Genomic DNA, 22,649 nt, shown 5'->3' with positions numbered 1-22,649 from the left:
CGGCTTCAGCAGAGGCTGCGCATCCGCCAGACTCCCCATTCCGCTCTGTCCTGTCCAAGGACGGATCGATCTCACAGTCCGGTGGCAAACCAAAATCGGAGAGAGACTAGATACACCGGATAGGCAGCAATGCCCCACAGGACACGCACCAAAGCCAGGTAAACCTCCATCAGCCAACCTCCCCGAACYGCCGCCGCCGAATTTCTCCCCGGACCGGAGATGAGGTGCTGTSCCCACATCCGGCRTGAGGYGACGGTCCCTATTTTATTTTGGAAGCCTCCCAGAGGTCACGCAGGAACTGCCGCGATCCAGGGAAGCTTTCAACCACCGCACGTTATCATTGCAATAGAGATCCACTAGATAACAGGGGAAACCCACTGCTAAATAAATGACACCACAAAACTCAAAATAAATGTGAGATTTAATGAAAGAAAAAAAAAAGTACAAAGTAAGTGGAAAGAACTGAAAGTCAAAAAAAAAAGAACCAAAAAACAAAGCAGAACAAAACCAAGCGCCCCGACCCGCGGYGAAGGGCGAGCCGGCTCCTCCGTGGCGGCTCCCGAGCGCCCGGGCTTCCTCCCAGCCCAGCCGCCCTGTCTGCGCCTCGCGGCGGGATCCGCTGCGCCCGGCGCCGCGCGGCCCTTCAAAGCACATCGTAAATATGAAAGCAGACAACATACATGGTGGTGACTGTTTACATGATTAAAAAAGAAAGAAAAAAAAGACAGTTTTTCCCATTAATACCAACCTTTTACAGATACATGTATAAAAGAGCTGGACGATGTGCAACTGAACAGCTTCAGTTATGTCTGAAGGGTATTTCTCTTTCACTTCTTATAGCCTACGGCACGTAGGTCTTCAGACTGCAGTGAGATTAGCATCGCAGCGTATCCATAACTTGTTAAATAACAGTAAGATACAGAACTACCCTATATACCACATATTTAATCTCATCTCAGCCCAAAAGGGAAAAAAAAAATCAAGTACTAGAGAAATGAAAAAACAACAACAACCACCACCACCCCTCAGTCCTGTTGGGGAAAGGGTTAACTGCTCTAAAGAGCTGAGTGGCCGTAATGAAGTTAAGGTCGACAAAACACTACATGGAAAAGGATGTCCGTCACAAAGTCAATGCATATGTAATAGTCATCATTAAAATAGTTACATACATTCTGAGCGTCTTCATCAGAAATAGCTGGGAATTTCTCCACAATGCCCATGGATTTTGAAGTTTTTACTCTTTCACTGCTATCGTTACTCTTAACTACCAGCTATTCTAGTGGGGAAAAAAAATCTCTCTCTGATGAGCCAGGTCAGAAAGAAACTATTTGCATAGATGTCGCTGGCAGCAGCACGGGATCAGGAGAAAACTATCGCCTGGAAGCGCGACGGCGACGCAGCCGCTGGCACGGGCCGGGTTGTCGCTGGGGATTTTATTCCAGCCTCCCGCAACGTTGGCCCGCGCGAGGGAAAGTGAGGGACCAAGCAGGGCGCTTACTCGTGCGATTAGTGCAGAGTTTCCCATGAGTAAGAACCCAAACCGCGCTCCTCACCTGCCACGCGAGCGGGCTTTAGTCCCCGATTTTGCATCGTCTTCTTGTATGTAACAAGACCTTGCGTTCCTTGTATGCTTCTCTTAGAAAAACGCATTAACCCCCCTAACAACTGACAAGTACTCTTTATAATATATCTAGCTTAGAGGCACAGCCTTAAAAATTAAGTGTTCAGCTTTCAGCAGACTCTTAAGTGCGCATAATTTTTTACTCTTTAAAAAAATGGTCTGTTCTAAAATGTACCTGTGACATTTTCATGAGGTTCTTTCATACAAGCATCAAGCAACACTGACATGATTTTCAGTATATCCATATAAAAGGCCAATGTCCATATGAAAACAGTTCAACACCTGAGTATATATTTATATATATAAAAAGAGCTGCTTTAATGGGATATGCAAGTTAGAGAACCTCATCTTACAATCCAGCAAAACGCTGCCTTCAAACAGACCTGTAAAGGCTCAGATGCAAAGCTGTGCACCTCTATTTAAAAGTCAAATAAGGAATTTGCTAACATATTAAAGACAAATATTAAAAAAAAAGAGAAGCCCTATAACATTAATAAGTAAGTAAAAATGCACACACTCACAACTAACACTTAGCCAGCCAGTGTTTTTATAAACTCTAAACACACTACATGGGCACTAACACATTTGCTTCCTTTTAGCCCATTATCTGATGGAATTGGATCTACCTATTTTTCCTTAACAACATAGCTGGTGAGTCTCTATCCCGTTATTGTCCTGCCTCACCACAGAACGGTTGGAGCAGAAGAAAGTAATATTGATCCTAATTATTCCTGTGCGCTCAGCTGCCCAGGAAAGCATGGCTCTGCACGACAGACGTGTTCCAGAAAACACCTTTTAAGAGGAACATAGGGCATCAGCATAAATATCAGCATAAATACTGTGCATAGTTCTCAATATCAGGGGATTCTCCTTGTTAGGCACACGTTTACGGATGCCTTTTTCTGTTTGTTTTGAACAATCTAAAAGTAAAGACGACCAATTAAATAGTTTTTCCACAACAGTAAAACACACTGGTAAATGACAAGTGAAGTTACACAAATCCTGCAATTCCACATTATACAACAACAAACTCCTATGAAAAATCTTCCTAATTAAATGTTCTACTTTAGCTGTAAAGAAAAATCAAAACATTGTCACACGAATTTTATTAACCACTCTCTCTATATATAATTATACATGACATAGAAAGTGTTTAGAGAAATTCAGGATTAAAATATATAATTACTGGAATGAAGGTTACTCAGACGATGATTCCCAGGGCAGAAGTTCTAAGCACTGGGTTTTTCACCCGTTCTAAACTTATTCAGATCAAGAATTTTGTTAGAAAAATAAACGTTTCAGCATTCCTCAGACCTCTCCCCAGAGCTGCGCGCGTACAGGGGAAGGTGTGCGAGGGGACCGAGGGGAAAGGCCAAGCCAGGTCTCCAGCACTCACCTGAGCCAGGAAAAATAATCTAGAAAGCAAGGATTTAGCCGGTGGGTAAGAGGAGCTCAGACAGTTATGGTCACCTTATACATGGCTGCTTAATCGCTAGGTTTAGAACAGAGCTGCTCCTCGCTTTTGGGATTAGTTGACTTTGTTTAAACAAAAAGAAAAGAAAAGTTATGCGGTAAGTTTACTTCCTTAAAACCTACTGATAAGTTAACAGCAAGTCGTTACACTGCCAGCACGGAAGATGCTCATTTTCTCTTTCACTTTGGTCCACTCACACACTGTTATGACAGAAGGATCACAAGGTGGGAAACGCAAGCAACTTAACACACGAAAGTACCAAGTCCGCTCTTGGCCTGAAAGTCTGTGTGTGATTAACTGAAAGAAACAAAACAAAAACAAAAAAGCATGAATTAAAGTTATGAAAATTAAACAAAAGCAAAATGTAGTGAAACACGTTACAGAAAAAGGCCACACACAGAAGGCACCTGGAGCACGGCTGGCGCCTGCAGASCCACCGGACAGAGCAAGCGCCCCGTCGGCACCGGCACCAGCACGCACAACACACAACCTCAGCAAACGTGTTCTTCCCCCTCAGCTCCCGCAATTCTCCCATCTCCCTTTTTGATTTATTTTAGTAGCTTTTTTTTTAAAAAAAAAAAAAAGCTACTAAAATCCCTATGCTGAAACATGAGATAAGAGATTCAACTACCTTTTTTAATACCAAAACATGGAAAATTACCTCCCCACCAAACACCGCTATCTTTACTCCTGCTCCCCGCATTTGCAGCCCCGCGCGGGTGCAAAGCCCACCGCGCTCTCCCGGCACGCCGATGCAGAGCAGCAGACCCGCGTCTCCGCCGCTCGGTGCAAACCCGGCTCTGCCCCGCGCCCCCGCCAGCACCCTAAGGATGCATTCGGGTCCGTAAAGCGCCGGCCGGCGGCAGCCACCTCCACGCTCTGCCCAGCCTCCCCAGCGCTGGGGCACCTCCGGAGAGCTCCCGGCTCGCCGGGCACCGGGGCACYGTCTGCTCTGCTGCCGCTTCTGGTGGAGGTCACTGCCTGCCGCCTGCTAAAACCACCCAAACCCCAGCCCGCTTCCCGTCCGGCGCTCCTGAGCATCCCGTTAGGAAGGCCAGGCAGGATGCCGATGCCCAGCTCGTGCATCCTGCTCGCGCCAATGCGATCTGCGAGGTCAGTGCAAAACCACTGGCAGTGCAAAGCAAGAGGAGCCATCCCGAGAATTCCTGGTTATGATTTTAGTTATCCTGCTCGAGCACAAACCCCCAAACGCCGCTTTTGTAACTGGCTGCATTTTTATTTCCTCGCAGCCGTCTCCCCAGCAAACCGCCAGGGTCGTACAGAAACCCAGTCCAGAACCRTCCTCTTGCCTTCATCTATTATTTTATTCCCAGTAACAGCAGTCTCAGAGCTGCCCTCCCCGACAGCGCTGGGCACCCRAAGAGCCTCCCACCACGGCACGAGGAACGTTTCGCCCCGCGGAGCTGCGGTCCATCCTCTCCCTAACGCACTGCCACCGYTGCCTTTTCACGGTCCTGTTTCAGACTGCGGCCAGCCTTTAACCCAGTGGCACAGCCCAGAATGGGAAAAGTGCTTGGAATTGCATCTGCAGGTAGGCTAAAACCAGCRAAGCGCAGGAAGCCTATTTCTGTTGCAGACAGACGGGACAGACAGGAAGCGGCAACGTTTCCGCCYGGCCAGCGCACATTTAGCACATCGCTGCTGAAGAGTCCCGTTGCCCTGCATCGCTCGCTCGAGTTCAAGCTTGCAATTCGGCACGCTCAGGTCCTGCGAGCAGATCCGGGCCCCAGACTGCCTCAGTATCCAGCCCCTAATTCGTATGTGAATTTAACAGGAATAAACCCTATTTTCAGCACAGTATTTTACAAGCTATTTTGGATTCTGCACATGTTGACAGATGTGGAGAAAAGGGTGTTTTGGTACCGTATTTAACACCAACACATTTACATTCCAAGCAAATATGTAAAACACATACTGTTATCTCCCATAAGAAGAAACAAATTAGTGGCGTGTCAGTACGCAGAACAAGCTGCTCCGGTACTACAGTTCGCTTCAGAGAAATGACAGAGCACAAGATCTCATCAGCAACACGATGCCGAATGCTGTGCTGTCAAGAGTAAACCCACGGTGTTATTGCTCTTGATGYTCTTTTTCTTTTCATCATTAAAACGATCAGACAGCATTGCCGCTAGCTGTTCTGGATTTGATAGATTGTAATCTGAACACTTAGGTGTCTTTGTGCCAGGGGAAGGAACCAAAAAAAAAAAAACCCTGCTGGAATAACAGCTACCAGTCTGCATGATGGTTCCCTTCCCAATTTGTTCCCAAACAAGTGTTTTTTTGAAGACTGAATTGAATAGACGCAGGATTATCCTCCCCCTTTTTTTTAAATCTGTTTTCCCCATCCCTGCTCTATCATTTCACAACCAGATAGCTGAAGGAGCATTATTTACATACCCTCGCTCCACAGTCCTACCGGCTTCAGCAACGTCAGTTAAGATGCTACTTGCAGCAAGCTAAGATAAGTAATTCCTCCTTTAGGGGAAAACAGCTTTCTCAGCAACTCAGAATAAGCAGAACTGTATCTCAGAGCCCTATTTCACACGGAGCCCTAACGAATCTCCAATGCATCTTCATTCTAAGCTGCTTTGTTTCCTTCTTCATAGCTCTGCCTCTAAAAAATAAAGTAATAGCACCCTACAAAGAGGGCCCCAAAGCTACAGGTCACAGTAAGGTGGTGCACAGCGGGGGACCACACCTAGAAGACACTAAAATTGTGTCAGGACAGTCTCCCACTTCTCTCTGCTGGGGAGATGATGAAGCTTATTTCCAGCCACCTTCCTGTCTGCCTCCAGGAGCAAACCATTCCCGCAGGCCCTCGAGCTGGCTATCGCAGCGGCAGGAACAAATATCGCCAGACTCTAAGCCTCTGGAGAACGTCCCAGAATTGAGAAGCCCATGTACAGCCACCACAGCTTCTCCAGGGCGGTGCCTGCGCACAGGAGGGCCCCATCTCTCCCTTCCTTTAGGCAGGGAGTCAGAAGGGTGGCACAAACACGACTCTAAAATCCACTTTTCCGATTGCTGTCCAAGCAATTGAAAAAAGCAGCTGAAAATACACCCAGTGGCAAAGGAGAATGATTTGAGTTAGATCACTTACTTTTTCTTGTCTTTGTCCTTCTTCAGCGGCTGCTGTGAGGTAGCCTGCAAGGATTGGGACTGCAAGGTTTCCACCGCTACTTTCCGCCTGTTGAAGGCATTCATCTCTTCCTCCAGCTCCCTCCTCTTCTCCTCCACCTTCCTCTTCTCCTCCTGGTGTATCCTCTTCAAGTGCTCAAATTTCTCATGCAGCTGGCAGGAGAAAGGCTCTCAGATTATGGCATCCACTACACCTGCCAGGCTGCGCCCCCTCAGCCCTGCTCCCCCGGCAGCGTAATCACAGGTCCCACACACGACCCCACCACGCTACAGAGATCCAACCTAGCTGACGGGGCACCAGGCAGCCAGGGCCTCTGCAACATGCAACGGTTGCGGCAGTTTCACCAAAGTGGCGAAGACACAAATTCAGCTCTGCCTGTCGCCACATATCAAAGCAGGAGAAAGAGCGAGCCCGGGACAGGGCACAGAGATGCTCAGCTCAGTCCTCAGCCCTGCCACGGGGCTGGGGACACGGTGGGCTCTCCCATTCCTCACCGGTTTGAGGAGGGTCAGCCTATTTCCAGTTGCAGCAGCTGCCCATGGCTTCCTACCACTGAGCTTGAGGAATCCAGCCTAGCTGCCCCATTTACTCCGCTGTCCATTAAGTCTTCAAGGGTTAAGTTGATCTGACATAACTGCTCACCGAGACACTCTGCCTTGCCCTTCGCTGATCAAACAGCAGCTTAGCCTTGCACACATCGCGCAAAGGGGAAGATGATTGTTTCGGGGGCACCCAAATCAGCAATGCTCTTTTGAAAGCATTACCCTGTGTCCCCTCCTCCGAGCAGGGGAAGATRTGCGTCTGTGCTTTGGCTAACAAGGTCTGCACAACATCTGCACGTGCTTTAGAGGATTCATACGTTGCCCAGACCCAGATCCTATGGCTGACTGTGTATTTTGGGCTCTTCTCRCAGGTTTTTGGCGCACCCACCTCTCTCTCCTTCTCCTTCAGCTCTGCCTCTGTCTCCTTGACTTTGTTAACAAACATTTGTCTCATTTCTTCCTCTTTCCGCTGGAGTTCGCCCAAGAATTCCTTTCTTTTGGTCTCGTATGTTTCCTGGAGGCTGGGTAAGAAAGCAAACCAACTCCAGACTCTTTGGACACCAGTGACTTAGGGATAGGGAAATGCASGCCTGTCTGTGTTGCTTAAAGACAAACAGGCAAGCAGGCAACAACACCAAAGCCAGAAGCAAAGTTCAAAACCAGTGCTAGTATATGGCAGCCCAGCATCGGGGTACGGCYTCCAAACTTCCCATTTTCTTCAGGTGTCAATGCCCAACTGTTGCTCTAAACTGCTGCTAAACRTGCAGCCCACTCACCTGAACGGCTGGCTGTCTGGATCCGTGTCCTTGAAGCCCATCTCCTCCAGCTTGCACCTCCGGTACAGCTCGTAGTGGCGGGTGTGAGTCTGCTCCCGAAGATCCTCCATGTTGACTCGAATCAGCATTTCTCTCAGTTTCACAAAGTCACAGTGATTTTCATTCTCAACTGATTGAATCAAAGCGAAAAGTCAGCCGACTGCACACACGAGAGGGAGGGGAGAAGCACAAACGCGCGTACAGAATAACTCCAAATTCACCTCCCAAGGGCCTGAACGCGAGGCCAAGGTAACAAAAGCCTTCTGGATGCCGAGGCTCCCTGTTGACGGTGGGAGTCTGCACAGGGCCCCGACAACATATCGGAGGCACTGGTACTAATGGGAGTTCAAAGGGAAGACTGGCCAGCCCACCAAAGGCTGCACAGGACCTGGTGCCTTACCGCGGTGCTGAGCGAGGGGCCACGGGGTGCCCACGGCAGAGCGGGCAGGGACGGTTCTCCCACCGCGTCCCCACGCGAGGAAAACGCAGAGACGGACATTTCAGGAAAAACTTCCTGCTACAGCACAAACTCAGCAAGAAGCAGGAGGGCCGAAGGGCCCAGGCTACAGACCAGCCCCGCAGGCAGGCACCTCCGCGCCCACGGGACGCCTTCGCGCGCCCACACGGGTGGGGAGGGCGCGGGCCCACGCGCGGGTGCCCAGGAGGAGGTTTGCAGCCGGCGCGCGGGGCCTTACCTTGCACCACACCCCAGGGGTACTGCCGAGCTCTCACCAGCTTGTTCCCCACCTTCACCTCCTCCGTGCTGCCAACCACGGCGAAGGGCAGGTTAGCCTGAAACACAACCCACGCGGGGACTCAGGGCAGGGGCTCGTCCCTCTCAGGCATCAGCCTGACCACCAGCCCCTCCACGCCCAGGCACAGAATCCACTTCAAAACAGTCTTTCCCCCGAAGCCCCGAATCTCCAGCCCTCGGCACGCAGACAGGCTCTGCTGCGGACCGGGATGCTGCGGCAGGGAGCAGCACGGGGCCACAGCGCAGCACAGCAGCTCGCTGGCAGCGCTGGCTTGGCGACTGAACGGGCCGGGGAAACACTGCGGGAAAGCCACGATCCTCACGAATCTCCCTCTAGCCGCACGTCAGGTCGTTCTTGTACCTGTGGTCTCTGCACGCATCAGGAGTGGGCACTCGCTGCCTTGCAGAGAGCACAAGCAAAGGCAGCCGCAAACAGCCCTTGGCACGGCGATTTGCGTGCGGGCATCGGACGGGACATTTGTGGGATACAACATGTGCTCGTTGCTCTGTAAGGCTGCAAAGCATCGAGCACAGGTAGGAAATAGGGCATCGTCCGCAGGGCAACGTCCTCAGCTTCGTTTAGTGCAGGGAAGGAGCCAGGGGAGCAGGCGCACGGCTCTTCGAGCGCGTCCGCAAGGTTCACGAATACACGTACTGCTCCCTCCCAGTCCTCCAGCGCAGGCGGAAACGTCTGAGTATTTCTTCATCTAGATAGCTCCCCCCTTCCCCAAGCCCTGCCATCTTGCTGCAAGGCAAACTTCAATCAGGAACACATGCTTCGGTCTCCATTCCTCCCTCACGTCATCGCCGCCTTCCTCTGCGGCAGCAGCGGAAAGCCGCGGAGCGGGAACTGCCCCGGCCGCTGCAGCGAGCCTGCCTCCCCCTCCGCGAGACGGCCCCGTCCCAGGCTCGCTCCCGCCCCGCAAGGCGCCGTTCCTCTGCTTCGGCCCCAGGACAGGCTTCGCTCCGTCTCCCGCCGAGTTCAGCRGGACGAGGCGGACGAAAACCTCGGCGTTCGGGAGGAAACAAACTCGCAAGCGGGGAACCAGTGGGTGGAGGAGCGGCCACAAATATTTTGATGGAGAAAATAAGCAAACATGGTTTCTTTTTTTCTCCCTCATACACACAACTTGTATCCTCGAAATTTTTCAGCAGCCCATGAACTCAGCTAATAAGAACTATCAGAGTGAAAGTACATACCTAACTGACCCCAAAACATTTGGGTTTTTTTAAACTTTCAATAGCCAAAAACAAAACAAGAAAAAACACCCAAAGGGGTTGAAAGAGAAAACCCAAAGCATTTAATCAGAAACAGCTATGCAGGAAAAGGTTCCTTTTAATGAAAAAACCCATTTTATATTTTAAAAAGTTAATARGAAATCATTCCAGCTATTTCTATTCCAGTAGCTAAACTCCAATTTGAGAGATAGGGACAAATTCTAAAAATTGAAAGAGTTTTTCAGATGCTTAAACCAGGTCTGAATTTGGTCTTCGAATTTTAAAGAGGCAAAATAACCAAGTCTAACAATTTTTCTTTATTTACATTAGGTTCTCTCTGTTTAGCCTCCTTAAATCAGAAGGCTAAAGTAAAGCTTAACTATACATTTCTCATTCAAAGTTTCTCCATCCTCAAATGAAAAGTAGCCTAAAAGTAGAAAAAGTGTGAATTTTAGAAGAAAGTATTTTTAAAAAATTAAATAAAATAAATAYTAGAGCTGAGCTGAGTGTCTCCAGAGATCCCAGAGAGATTAAATAAGAGTCACATTTTAATTAATTCTGTATGCAATAGCCTTAGGTGTCTGCCAGATCCACAGCTCARCTTTCAAGCAGATTTAGTGTCTAGACAATCCCAATGAAACTTGCCTTTCAAACGCATTTTTGTGCAGCAGTTTAATCTGTCACAACTTCTGGAGGCAATGCAATTGGCAGCGCTACTCACATTCATCAYGGAGTTGATCTCAGCAACCGCTTCGTCATCCGTGGGGAACTGGTAGATCTGCACACCATTACTGACCAGCTCGCTCATTATTTTAATCTTGAACTTGTGCAGCTCGCTCTTGGAGATGGTGTCTGCTTTGGCTATGATCGGGATGATGTTCACCTGCAGCAGGAGGAAGGAGAAACAAGCAGGTGAGCGGCAGAGCCAGGGAGGCAGCTCCGCGGGGCTCTGCTGCAGGCTGGGTGCCGTCCCCACGGCCCGGGCCCTGCCGGGGCRGCCGCTTCGCCCGCCCGAACGCCCCCCGAGGTGCCACGCTTTGCGCGCGAGCTGCAGCACCGGCCCAGCTGAACRCTAGAGGGAAGAGTTTTCCAGGACCGTAATTTGGCTGCGAGACTTCCAGATAAACTGAAGACAAACACCCTGCAATACACACACACAATGAACAGCCCAAAGCCTCTGCTCTCGCCTATGTGTTTCGTTGCACACTTCAACYGAGGCAGAGACATTACAACTGCCACCTCTCGAGCTGTCGCCTATCCAGATCCACAGGCTGTGCCGAAAGGCYGTTTGAGAAGACAAGCGCAAGGATGAAACACTGCAGCAAGACGATGCGAAACCTTCCCATGCTTAAAAAGAAAGAGCGGGGATGTCTCGGACGCTTTCACAGCGGCTGCAGAGCCTTTCCGAGGACTCCCCGAGCCTCGCTGCGAGAATCGCGGCTCCTACACGCTGTGCCGATTACACGAACCACCAGGGAAAGGTGCAGGGCGCCACAGAGCCGGTAGGAGATTTGTTTTCACGCTGTTGTTGCTCCGCTTTGGTTTTGCATCAGCAGTCACAAGGCACAAAAGCTGCTCACCTGCGGCCCGCATCCGTCAGGAGGGACACTGCTCACCGCGGACCGTGTCCGAGCCCGCATCCATCAGGAAGGATGCTGCTCACCAGGGACTGCACCCAAGGACCGGCAGGACAGGAAAGGCCCCTTCTCTCCCCAGAGCTGGGCACAGGAGGAGGCAGCGGGAATGTGCACGTTCATTTGGAGAGAGCCGGGGAGAGGACGTGACTTGCTTTCTTCTCGGGAGATGCAGAGTTCGGAGGGGGAGCAGAGCGCAAGYGGCCTGAGGTATAAGGAGAGGTTTAACAGACCATCCTGGAGCAGCTGGACCACACGAAGTCCAGGGCCAGCTGGGATGGTGAAGGCAGAAACACGAGCCCTCGGCCTGCCTCCGACTCCGGCGGGCCAGAACAGGAGCGCAGCGGCTCGGCTCCCGGAAAGGCTTGCTGGGAGCAGCACCTGTCCCAGGAAGCTCTATTGAACAACGCTGCTACGCCCAGAAAAGTCAAGTGCGAGGCTGCTAACCGCTGCTTAAACAAACAGCAGCACTCGGCTGTCTGAACAGCATCCAGATCCAGAGCAGGAAAACTCGAGAACTCGGGCAAACGACGGGAGAGTCTGATTTGTCATCTAACATTTCCCCACAGCCAACGCTTTTCGTCCTACAGAGCTGAAATTCATAACAGCCATTTGGTCTCCAACGGGTGCCCATTAAAATAAACGAGCTTGCTTTCCCCGCTCAAGCTCTCTTTGTAGCTCAGTGTTTTTCCACACCTCTTGCTTTCCCCCCCTCTGGTTTAGCACTCACCGAACAGAAGAGCATTTACTCTTTCCAAAAGAAAAGCATCTGGGTTCGCCTGTTGCCCCCAAACCCGGTTTGCCTGTTGCCTACATGACTTTTGCAAGCAACAGTCACGCTCGTGCGAGCGAGCAACACCAGGCTGCCTCCCTGGCGGCCCGGGCTCGGCCTGCGAGCCCCCGCTCGCCCCAGCCCCACAGCTCACGGCACGCATGGCAGGCGAGCCCAGTGCTGGCCGGGTGGCTGGCAGCAGGCAGTTTCAGTTCTCCTTCAGGCACCATCTCTGGATGCCCTGGAGCTGGCAGCTACACTAATGGTTTCAGACTCCTCCTGGGAGAGAGGCACCGAAAGAATTTTGCAGGTATGGGCCCAAAGAGCCTCCTGCACAAAGTGAAGCAATGCTGCCGTGCTACATGAGCACTGATAGGATAAATCCCTTATTTTTCCCAGCTATAGATCTGGCCTCTCTTGGGAGCAGCATCTGCATGGAGAAAGGCACCAGCACTTCTCGCCAGACGCTGACAACCGAGCATGACAGGCRATCTGAGCCCCTTTTCAGCTGAGCTTCCACCCCCCTCCACCTTCCCAAACACCCCCATGGGAAGGACGAGACCTGGGAACCAAGTCAGGACTCGGCACTGCTGACAGGGAGCACCAGGGTCTCCTCACCCAGAACGGGCTTGTTCTTTACCTTCAGAGGCACCAAAGGAGCTGAGGCAGCTGGCAAGCCCAGAAAGCCCTCCTCTTCCAAAAGCAGCTCAGCTCTGCTTACAGCGAGCGGCAGGACCCGGCAGCTCAGCMCGTCCTTCCTAGCAGTAGGGAGGAAGCAGGCTCTGGGATCACAGCTGCTTCCCCCCTGTGTTTTCCTAGGCCCTGGCATTGCTCAGAGAAGGTGCAAACCGAGGTTGGCTCAAGTCCCTTCTAACCAGCTTCCTTGCGCTTTGAAAAGGCAAGACAGGCAGAATCGGCTATCGCAGAGTTCAGCACCCAAAAGAGCTTTGCAAGTTGTTGCACTTCCAGCAATCAGTGGCCAAAACCAACAAAAATGCCAACAATTAGCTAACAGCAGAAAATCTCAATAGGCTCTGATTTTTCAGCTGAATTTGTCCTGGATTCTTCTGTCTTTTCCTGGCACCTGGCAAAAATATGKGCAGCTGCTCTAAAAAGGGGGAGAGATATACATCAGAAACCTATCAGGAATCCAGCTATGCTGACCATACCACCTTCTTGAAGCTTAATTCCAGCTTCCCAAGACTGCTGAGTCTTTCAGGACATCTGGATGAAAGGTGGAACATACATCTGCATCCTTCTTCTCTCTTCTCCCTTTATAAGAGTCCTTAATTTTTTAAATTATTATTATTATTTTTCTTTTGGTGTCATATATGCCTTGGAAATCCACAAGCTGGAACGCTGTCATTAACAAGTGATACACAAAGCACCATATAAATATCTTGTTCTTTTCAAATATCGTGTTTTTTTCCATTCTCTGACTTTGAGCACTGGTACCTAAAATCCATCCAAGTATAGAATTAGCTCATCCCTTTATAATAAAAAGACTGGAAAGTTTGGAAACAAGAAACAAATGAAACATGAAACATTCCTGACTTGACCTGAACTGCTTGTCTGCATCCTCCCCCTCTAAAGCAGCTTCCACACACCCACTTCCACACACAAAGGCCACAATCTATGGCAGGTTGCATCAGTGYCCAACAAACTGGCACACAGTTAACTATAGAATGAAATTCACCATCTTGTCTCTTTTCTGAACATGTTTTAAAAGGCCAGTGCAATGGAAATAATGCTAGAACTGGCAGGGGTTTATTCTCCACTCTTACTTCTACACCAATAAAGTTTACCCTGGGTTGCAGGCAAAAATCCCAGAGCAATATTCTTGCATCTCATGGCAGAAGAGCCTCATTCTCAATTTAAAGAKCTGGTAACAAAGTGATGAAGCTAACCACTGGGCTGTTATCCCACTAAATCTGATAGGCATGTGGTGTCCCCATAAAAAGTCAGTCTTTATGTCCTGGAAGTCTTTGCTGGAGCTGGAATTATGACCAGAGGATGTTTGTGCTTCAAGTTGCAGTGCAAGAAAGTGAACTTATATACRTATATAGTTGCATATATAAAATGCAACTCTTCTCAATTCATTCTGACCACAGAGTTGTTTCTCATCTCAAAAAAAATAAGACTTGATAGAACATGTTCAAAGAAGTCAGTCGGTAAATAAGACGATATGCATTTTCATCCTGGGAAACACAACCAGATTTCCCCCCTCTCCCCATCTCCAAAGTGTTCCCAAATGCTAGTCCCAGCGAAGCCAACCGATGCAGAAGTACCACTGCAAATCGTACCTTGGAAATGAAGCAGGAAAGGCATGAACTGGCCTGAAGAATCCCCACTGGCCAGTGACCCACTAGGATGTTTCAGCTCACAGAGGGCAAGCAATTAGCAGCAGCTTGTAAACAGCACATGCCGACGGGAAACCACCCAGGGACAACACACAGTGAGCCCCAGGACAYCACGACAGCACAGTTACGCAGTCATTTTCCAGGGCAGGGCTGTGTTTTAAATTAACAGATCTGGTACAGAGGCAATTTATCTTACCTTATCCCCTCTTTTTCCCAAGTTACACCCTATGGAAAACCAATCCCTGTTAGGTCATACATATCTCCCGTTTAACAGCCAGACACCCTTTATTTACCTAGAACCCGTTTCGGAAGATGTTTCTGGCTCTCTGGATGCAATTAAGTACTCTAGACAGCAGCTGTTCATGAGCTCAGCCAAACAAACACTGCATTACAGCACGGTGGAAGACTTTGTTTAAAAAACAGCTTTACCCCAAAGGGATTTTGTAAAAATTCACACTTAAAGCAAGATTCGTTATTGAACTCATTACATAGATTCAAAAATCTGCCTGATACCATGCCACTGGTGTGGCAAAGCAAAGATACAGCTGGACCAGGTTCCTACAAACCCCCTGTTAAACTAGTCTCAGAACACAAGCCAGCAGAGCATAAAGCAAAGCATTGCCTTTTTTACAGCTTTCGCCCTCTGGGTCACATTCTTCAACTGTAAAACAGGGGCCATTAGCAGAGTAAAACTTCCCAGAGGAAAGCCAGGTTCAGGTGKGCTCACATGACTGCAGACATGGGTCAGTGCACCTCACCTCTCTGCTGGAACACGGTCACCCCTTGTATGTCCCTACTCTGATACAGAGCTGGAGACAGAGAGCTGACTGGGCTTTGCGTAAGCCCCACTTCACGCTGCACATGTGCTGGTCTCCAAGCCTGAACATGTTGGGTTAAGGAGCATAGCACAGCCCTGAAAAGATCTTTAAGAAATGCCTGGAAAGTACCTTGAAGTCCTGCAATGACACCAATGGAGAAAAGCAACATAATTCCCCTAACACACACACACACACACACACACACACACACACAAAAGATCAGTGGTCTCCACTTGCTTATTCACTTAGAAGTACATGCTTGTGCTAGGCCAACACACCATGAAAGCCAAGATGTTCTTACAGTGTGGTAAAAAAAGAGAGATAATCAAAGGGATAAAATGACTTCAGAGACAACTAATCAAGCGGAAGTTTAGAAATACAAAAAAGCTTGTGTGTGCACAAAGTTCCCATCCCTGCACAAGTACAAAGGATTTATTTTGGTATTATCCAAGGACCACATTAAAGAAGGCCATGGGGAGATGTGAAAAGTAGGGAATGCAGAAGGAAAGGAAGAGGAAAGCTTTGTCAGACCACCAGCACCAAGGGGAATCATGCAAAAGCTTTCTTCCAAACATATTTCTGAGAACATGTAATGCTGGCACTATGCCAAGAGCCAGAGTTTATTAAGGGAAAGTTTTCAGATGCCTGATGAAGTCAGTGTAACAGCCACCATGGTTACAAACAGGCCACTGCAATGGGAAGCCAGTGTCTATTCTGGAGAGGAGCCAAGTAAAAGGAGGCCGACTGTCCCTGGGTGGTAAGGGCCAGCAGCAGGGGACTCGCAAGGGGGAACTCTACCAACCAGGAAAGTCCAATAGGGCCGGTGCAGACAAGAACCAGAGAAGGGAGCAATCTCTAAGGGGGTTCAGGGGGTCCTCAGCTACTGCAGGGTCCCAGCTGCCTTGCCTGCCCCCCACATAAGACTAGTTATAAACTGATGAGCATCCACCAGTCTGAAAGGAACCATCTTGCTGCTAAAACACTGCTCTTCAGGACAARAAATTCCTGCTAAGAAAGGCAAGATAGCAGAGAGGATGCTGGCAGTAGTGACCTTTGAAGCCTGCCTCCAGCTCCCTGGAAGCCAACTAGAACAATCAAAAGTGTGTCAGAAACCTCCTCCAAGACGCACAAATGTCAGCAGTCAGCTGGTGAAGTAATCCACTGCCCCCTAAGGCAGCAATGGCTTGCGCACAGAGAAACGATCCCCAGCAAGACCTCTCTCTCACTGACCCATTTTTAGGATTCCTATGACCTTGAGAGTTTCTTGCCATATTTACATTTTCAGAAGATACCATGATGTCCTGATCATCAGAGCAGGCTGGTTCTGGCACTACCAGCAGTGACAGCTCACGCACTCCCTACGCAYCAGCATGCAGTCAGCACTTCTCGTCAGCCCTTGTCTCCTCTATATAGGTCACCACCTTGGGAAGCGTACTGTTTCGGTTGCTCTCAGTGCCCCGTCCCTGAAGATGGGTCAGGACAGCAGAGGTGGTTCTGCAGTTTCCACAATAAAACTGTAGGAGCTGAAACCCATCCCCACCTGCATACCTGCAGRTAAGAGCTAACAAAGATGCAGCTGAAGGCTTTGAGGAGCATGGACTAATCTGGATAAGGTCATTACAGCAACAGACACTCGAGAAAGACTTTTCGCAGTTAGCTTGAAACAGGTTTTTCACCTGGCATTTTTGAGGAAAGCCACTGAGAAAACATGCACAGGACCTCAGCAGCCATCAGGGCAGACTCAGTTTTACCAGAGTCCCAAGAGCTGCTCAGCTACTATGCAGGAAATAGTCTGATACTTACACAGAAGGAACAGAGCCTTCCACACGACAAGCAATATTAACAGAAGCATCAMTGCTATCAAAAAGGGTGACCTCAGTCTCCAATCCCTTACCTTGCTATCCAGCTTCTTCATTGTTACCAGGTCCAAGGACTTGAGCGAGTGTCCAGTTGGAGTGATGAAGTACAGGCAGACATGGATCCTTGTGTCATGATAGTTGAAGAGAGAACGACGGATTTTCAGCTCTTCTTGTAAATAGTTTTCAAACTGCGTATCAATGTACTCAACTATCGGCCTGTAACTAAAAATATGCCATTAGCAATCCAAATACTGGAACTCAGGATTAAACAGTTTGAAGGTTTAATGAACTCTCCTAGACATACCATGATAWCATTTAAAAAAATAGTTACAACAGGCATAAAAAATTTAGCCTTCCAAAAGGAAAAGTGTGGCATTTACACCTAGACTTTATAATCCAAAGGTTGCTGGACTTTCCCGAGACTGTACTGCAAGGCCTAACRACAGTGGAGCTGAAGCATGGAAAGATGACTATTTCCAGAGATCAGACTTTGCCCAGRTCTCAGGGGTGAGCCATCTGGCTGTAGCAATGCAAAATGACCAAGGAGAGAAYCTTGGAGTCCTAGAAAGCCTTTACCTGGGGCTTGAACAAGATGTCTGTGTAATTAAATGAGACAGCTCCAGAGAAACCAATCACTGTCAGAACAGATGATTCCCAAMCCTGCACTGAGGACAGCTGGTTAACTGCTTGTGGTCCTGGAAGACACCATTCTCTGCTAAAAAGACCTCCTGTGACCTCCCCACCTCTCTTCAGCTCCTCACCCAACTCCTTCTACGTGAAGACCCCAGCACCAGAGCCGCCCCACAGGGATACCACATTCACAGAAACACAGACTCCTTCTCTGCAGTAGTGCCAGCGGAGCTGCAGACAGTTCCTGCCTAAGCACCAGAGGCCAGCCCAGAAATGCCAAGCAGATGGCACGTGACCTGCCTTTCATCTTTATTTATCTGGTCTCCGAATCCAACCGCATCCACAATTGTTAATTTCAGGTGAACGTTGCTCTCCTGCAGGTCGTAGGTCCGTGGCCGCAAGCAAACTGCGCTCTCATAATGACTGGCTTCCTCCGTCTCGAACGTGGTGTTGAAGAGTGTATTCATTAGTGTGGATTTCCCAATGCCGGTCTCACCTAGGAAGGAGGAGTCATCAATTCACAGCAGCATGAATTTGTCACAGGTACTTCAAAGAGCATTAATTACAGAGCAAAACTAAATTATATTGTGAAAGGTTATTACAAATCCCCTGCAGCCAGACAGATATAATCATCATAAAGGTAAYAGCATTCTTGAAGGCCTCCCATGCTTAATGCAAAGCTAACACAGAGCACTTTGGTGTATGATCCTCTCTGGGGAGGTGAGGCCAGAGTAAGATGCTACTTTCCTCTCTGCTGACCCTGACCTTGCTTGGGATCCTGCACCAGAGAAGCTGGGGAGAGCACAATTTAGAGGAGCGTTTTGAGTCTTCAGATGAGGTGGAGTAAAACTCAGCTGCTCCTATTGACAAGGACTATTTGGCTCAGCTGTCAGCTATCCTGGAGCGATAGCTCCAGCTAATACTGCAGATCAGCGCAAAGAGACATGTGTTCAGTGCACTTTGGAGGGGGCAGGAAATTCTGCCAGCAAGATTTCTTCTCACTCTTTTCTGCATGTATTTTCACAGGTTTCTTTACCACTTTCTCTCTTTGCCTTACTTTGCCAAAGTCTCTGGCAACTTGTCTTTTTGGAGAGAGGAGACCCTGTGTGAAGTGGGAATCTGGGTACCTCTTTCACTGCGTGCAGAGAAACAGGCAGACAGCTCTGAACCTGCCAGGACCACTTGCCACCAGACTGAAAATATCCTTTCCACAGTTGGGAAGATGCTGGATGAAGGTTTCACGATCCCACTGGGCAGCTGAACTTTGGTCTGCCTGGAAGCCATAAAGCTGCTTGTCCCTCTTCTACAGTCCTATTCCTGTAGTCCCACATGYGCCATTAATAAGTGTCAAAGGGCTAAAGCCTCCCATCCTGCCGTAACCCCGTCCCCCTCCGCCCGCACAGCAGCTACGCCAAGTCAGCTCTGCAGCTCTCTTGCACTCCTCTCTGTAAAGCACAGCCCTGCCCTCAGCAGCGGGGCTGAAGCTGTCTCCACTGCCCGCTCGCTCTCCTGCCGGGGGGAAACATGGGACCTATCAAAGGGTGAAGTTTGGAGGAAATGTAGGTCAGGGCACCAGGGAAAGAAAACGTGGTGCATGTTCAAAGAGAAAGACATAGCTGCGTGTGCACAGAAAACTTAGCACACAGCCTGGAGAGCCCCAGGCAGAAAGGAAGCCCTTTACGGTGGGCAGCCTGATAAGAAGAAACACACACCAGTGAGCACCAGGTAGAAGTTTTCTTCATTTCAAGCTCAAAGCAAGCTCCAACACAGGGCACGCTGAGCCGCTGAGATCTGCCTCCGCATACACAAACTGTCCAAGGCAGCCCCGTTGCACAGACACACGTCACAGACAGCAGGAGGTGGGAAATCCTGTCTCTGGGCCGTTAAGGCCACTGGGAACCCATGCAGCAAGCAGAACCAGCCAAACGGGAGGGGACGAGCAGCAAGCTCTTCCTTCACACCAGGGACGAGCTGGCAGGCATCCAAACAACCTCAGTGAGACAAAGGCTGTCTGACAAAGAGCAAGAGGTGCTGCTGTGTTTTGAAGGGTTCCAGCTGCACGGGGAGATCTTGCAACCCGGCCCGGAGATGATGGTGTTTGCAACACAGATGGTTTCATCTCATTAATGCTCTTGATTTTTGGAGTTTCTCTTAAGTATTTCTGCTTCATTCCTTTCTTCATCCCTGTTGTCCCATGACTCTTCATGCCACATAGACCAAGGGGAGACAAGAACATCGTCTAGGGGAAAATACTTTCCTGGAGCACTGAAGCAGGGCCCTTCCAAGGCATCTTCGTCTTTCTGGTGGTAGGAGAAATTTCTGCTGAGTTGAACCTCTAAGATATGCAGGGGCAGAGAACACAGAGTCAAATGGGGACAGCAGAGTCAACCTTGGTATATTCCTCCAAGAACTGGTAGAGGCAAGATTAGAAAAAGTTTCCTGTCTATAGGCCCCCTATTCCTATGCCATTGAAGGACACCTGGGATGCATCACCAACCAAGTTCTCTCCCAGAATACTTGGCTTACAGGCTGTCTGCGAGCCAGAAAGGCTTTGAACTGCTGCTCCTGGTAAGTAAATGAGCCTCTGATATTTTCCAGATTGGCCTACAAGGGGCCCCATTTAAATGTCTCATTCATTAGATACAGCCCTATTGGCCAAGGGAGTGAAGACAAACAAAATACAGGAAAACGGCCTTCTGCTCCCCTGCATATTTCCTACAGATAGCCACTACTTCTACTCAGCTGACCAGGGCCCCCTCGCCGGGCTCCTGGGAGCTCGGACAGCCTCTGAGGAGTGCTACAACAGACGCGTAGACTGGAAAACAGGAAGATGAGCAAGTTTCTATTTGAGAGCGCTGCCATGCCAGCTACCAAGGGTTTGTTTTTTTCCCCATCTCCAAGCACAGCAGATTCTGCTCTTCACCAGAAAATAAATACCACATGGTGCTCAGAACAGGGCAGAGGCACACACTGTGTCCTACCAGCTGTGGTTAAGTATCATGCAAGAAAACAAAAACAGCCTGGTGATCTATGTTTGTCTAAAAGGAAAGTCATATGGAGAACTTATTACTGATAAAAGCCACATTCTCCTGTTCAGTTTTGGGCACAGTTGGGAGCGGGAACTGGCAAACAATGGTACAAAGTTTTTTTTCTCCTGTTGTCCAAAAAAAAAAAAAAGAATGCAGTAATATCTTCCAGGGTTTCACACATTGTATGGCCAGATGAAAATGCAGGACTATCTGTTCTCGTGTCCCCAAGAATGGCACCAGTTAGACACATATTGTCTTCTGCTGCAGTTACCCTTCTCCTGAGGAAGAAGCCCATAAGTGCTGGAGCTTAAGCTTTGATTTCACACATGGTTTTACTTGTGGTTTGGATGTGTAAAACCAACTTATGTACAAGCACCTAAAATTATCAGGATTTCACCATGCAATCTACAGAAAGCCATTTCCTGTTCAGGCAGAAYGAGTGCCAGGTAGAGAACTGCTATATCTGGAATTATTTCTACTGGTCTAGCAGGTTACAACACTTACAACCTCATATGAAAAACAAGAATCAGGCAAAGTAAAAAATAATGCACGTCCCATCACTGCAAGGAATTAGTTTCTAGCACTCTAGCCAGCATCACCTGCTAAATCATGCCAATACCAAAATTTAAAGAAAAGGATATAATGGAATTATTTTAAAGTCTGCCTCTTGCACCTTCTGACAGTCCTCAAGACAAATATTTTATAATCAATACAAACAGGAACCCTCCCACACACACTCTTTCCTAGCACASAGATGGTCTTATTTCAAGCCTGTTGACCCACCTGTCCCCAAATTCCTGGGAAAGCACCAACCAGGCACAGCTCAGGTACTAACCACTTATCTCTAGCTTTAGGGTACAGGCTTATGTTCAGAAACGATTGAGTTACCACCCACACCAGTCAGCTAACACATGGCCACCGACTGCATCTACTAAGACACTGTAATCACCGAGAAGCAGCTCACATCAGCTACCCCCATTTGCAAAGGGAAATATTTAACTYGCCCCATGCACTCTTCCCTTAGCCCTTCCTGTCGCAAAGCTATTACGGCCAAGGAAATGAGCAACGCCTCACTGAGCTACAGCAGCTCTCCTGGTGTGACCCACAAGGCTCAGTCACTTGGTGTCCTCATCCTTCTTCAGGGCCGAGAGCTGAGGCCATTCGACCTCCCTGCCTCTCTGTGCAGCTCCCTGCCTGCACGGGTAGCTCAGCTCACTTGCAGAGCTGCACAGTCCCGCACACGCTGCCCTCCCTCTCCCTCACTTAAAGCAGAAAGTTGCTATATTAGAACCTTTACCAAAACTCTCCCTAACTTTGGGCAATGAGCGTCCAATAGTCACTAGTCACACCTCAGAAATACCAAAGCCCAGAGAGTTCAAGTTCACCAAAACCAATAGGCATTTTTGAACAGTTAGGTACTTCTGGTTTGCTTAAAGTCACCGTCGAGGCCTGTGTCACAGCAGGACACACCACAGCTCCTAGTCCCAACTCACAGCGTCGCCGGGTCAGCCCACCCCTATTTGCAGGGTACTGTGCTCACCCACGCAGAGGATGTTGAAGCTGAAGCCTTGCGTGACAGACTTGCTGACCAGCTGATCGGGGAGGCTGTCGAATCCAACATGGCCCCCCAGGGCAAGGTTCCTCTTCTCTTCGTTCTGGTAAAGACAGCACAGCAGTTCAGCAGTTAGTGCAGGGAGGCATAAGAGGCACCACCAAGTCCAAGAAATAACCACCCTCCCCGGGTACTGCAGGGCCACCGAGGCAAACCCTAGCACCACCCACGGGAGCTCGTCTTCTGAGACGCCACATCTCAAACACCTTGGCAGCCACCGGCAACAGAAAAGAGAAAAATGTTGATCTTAATGGGAAATTATCCTGGAGCCAGAACCAAGCTATCAGGCTACAAAGGAAAGAAAATATTAGCATGAGCTCCAACTTTGTGCAGCTGGGAGAGATTAACAAA

The 22,649-nt window shown here is 49.2% G+C and overlaps 1 protein-coding gene across 2 annotated transcripts; it reads right to left on the bottom strand.

The window, feature by feature from the left end:
* Positions 1 to 462: 462 nt before the first annotated feature.
* SEPT8 (septin 8) lies at positions 463 to 22,341 on the bottom strand. 2 transcript variants are annotated; one of them, XM_026063223.1, is made up of 9 exons: positions 22,227 to 22,341; positions 17,958 to 18,153; positions 17,063 to 17,249; positions 10,306 to 10,467; positions 8,308 to 8,404; positions 7,574 to 7,742; positions 7,186 to 7,318; positions 6,217 to 6,407; positions 463 to 3,392 (listed from the first exon to the last, which is right to left on the bottom strand). In XM_026063223.1, the coding sequence occupies exons 2-9, from the start codon at positions 18,122 to 18,124 to the stop codon at positions 3,389 to 3,391; spliced, it is 1,110 nt and encodes a 369-aa protein (XP_025919008.1). In that variant the 5' UTR covers positions 18,125 to 18,153; positions 22,227 to 22,341; the 3' UTR covers positions 463 to 3,388. The 2 variants fall into 2 exon arrangements, with proteins under 2 accessions (XP_025919008.1, XP_025919007.1); XM_026063222.1 differs by having other exon boundaries at positions 17,063 to 17,243; positions 22,227 to 22,336.
* Between the last annotated feature and the right edge of the window lie 308 nt (positions 22,342 to 22,649).

This window comes from Apteryx rowi, unplaced genomic scaffold (genome assembly GCF_003343035.1).
Source record: "Apteryx rowi isolate R43461 unplaced genomic scaffold, aptRow1 scaffold_2, whole genome shotgun sequence".
NCBI lineage: Eukaryota > Metazoa > Chordata > Aves > Apterygiformes > Apterygidae > Apteryx > Apteryx rowi.
The sequence above is the reverse complement of the archived record's forward strand: the minus strand, read 5'-3'. Positions and strand labels throughout refer to the sequence as shown.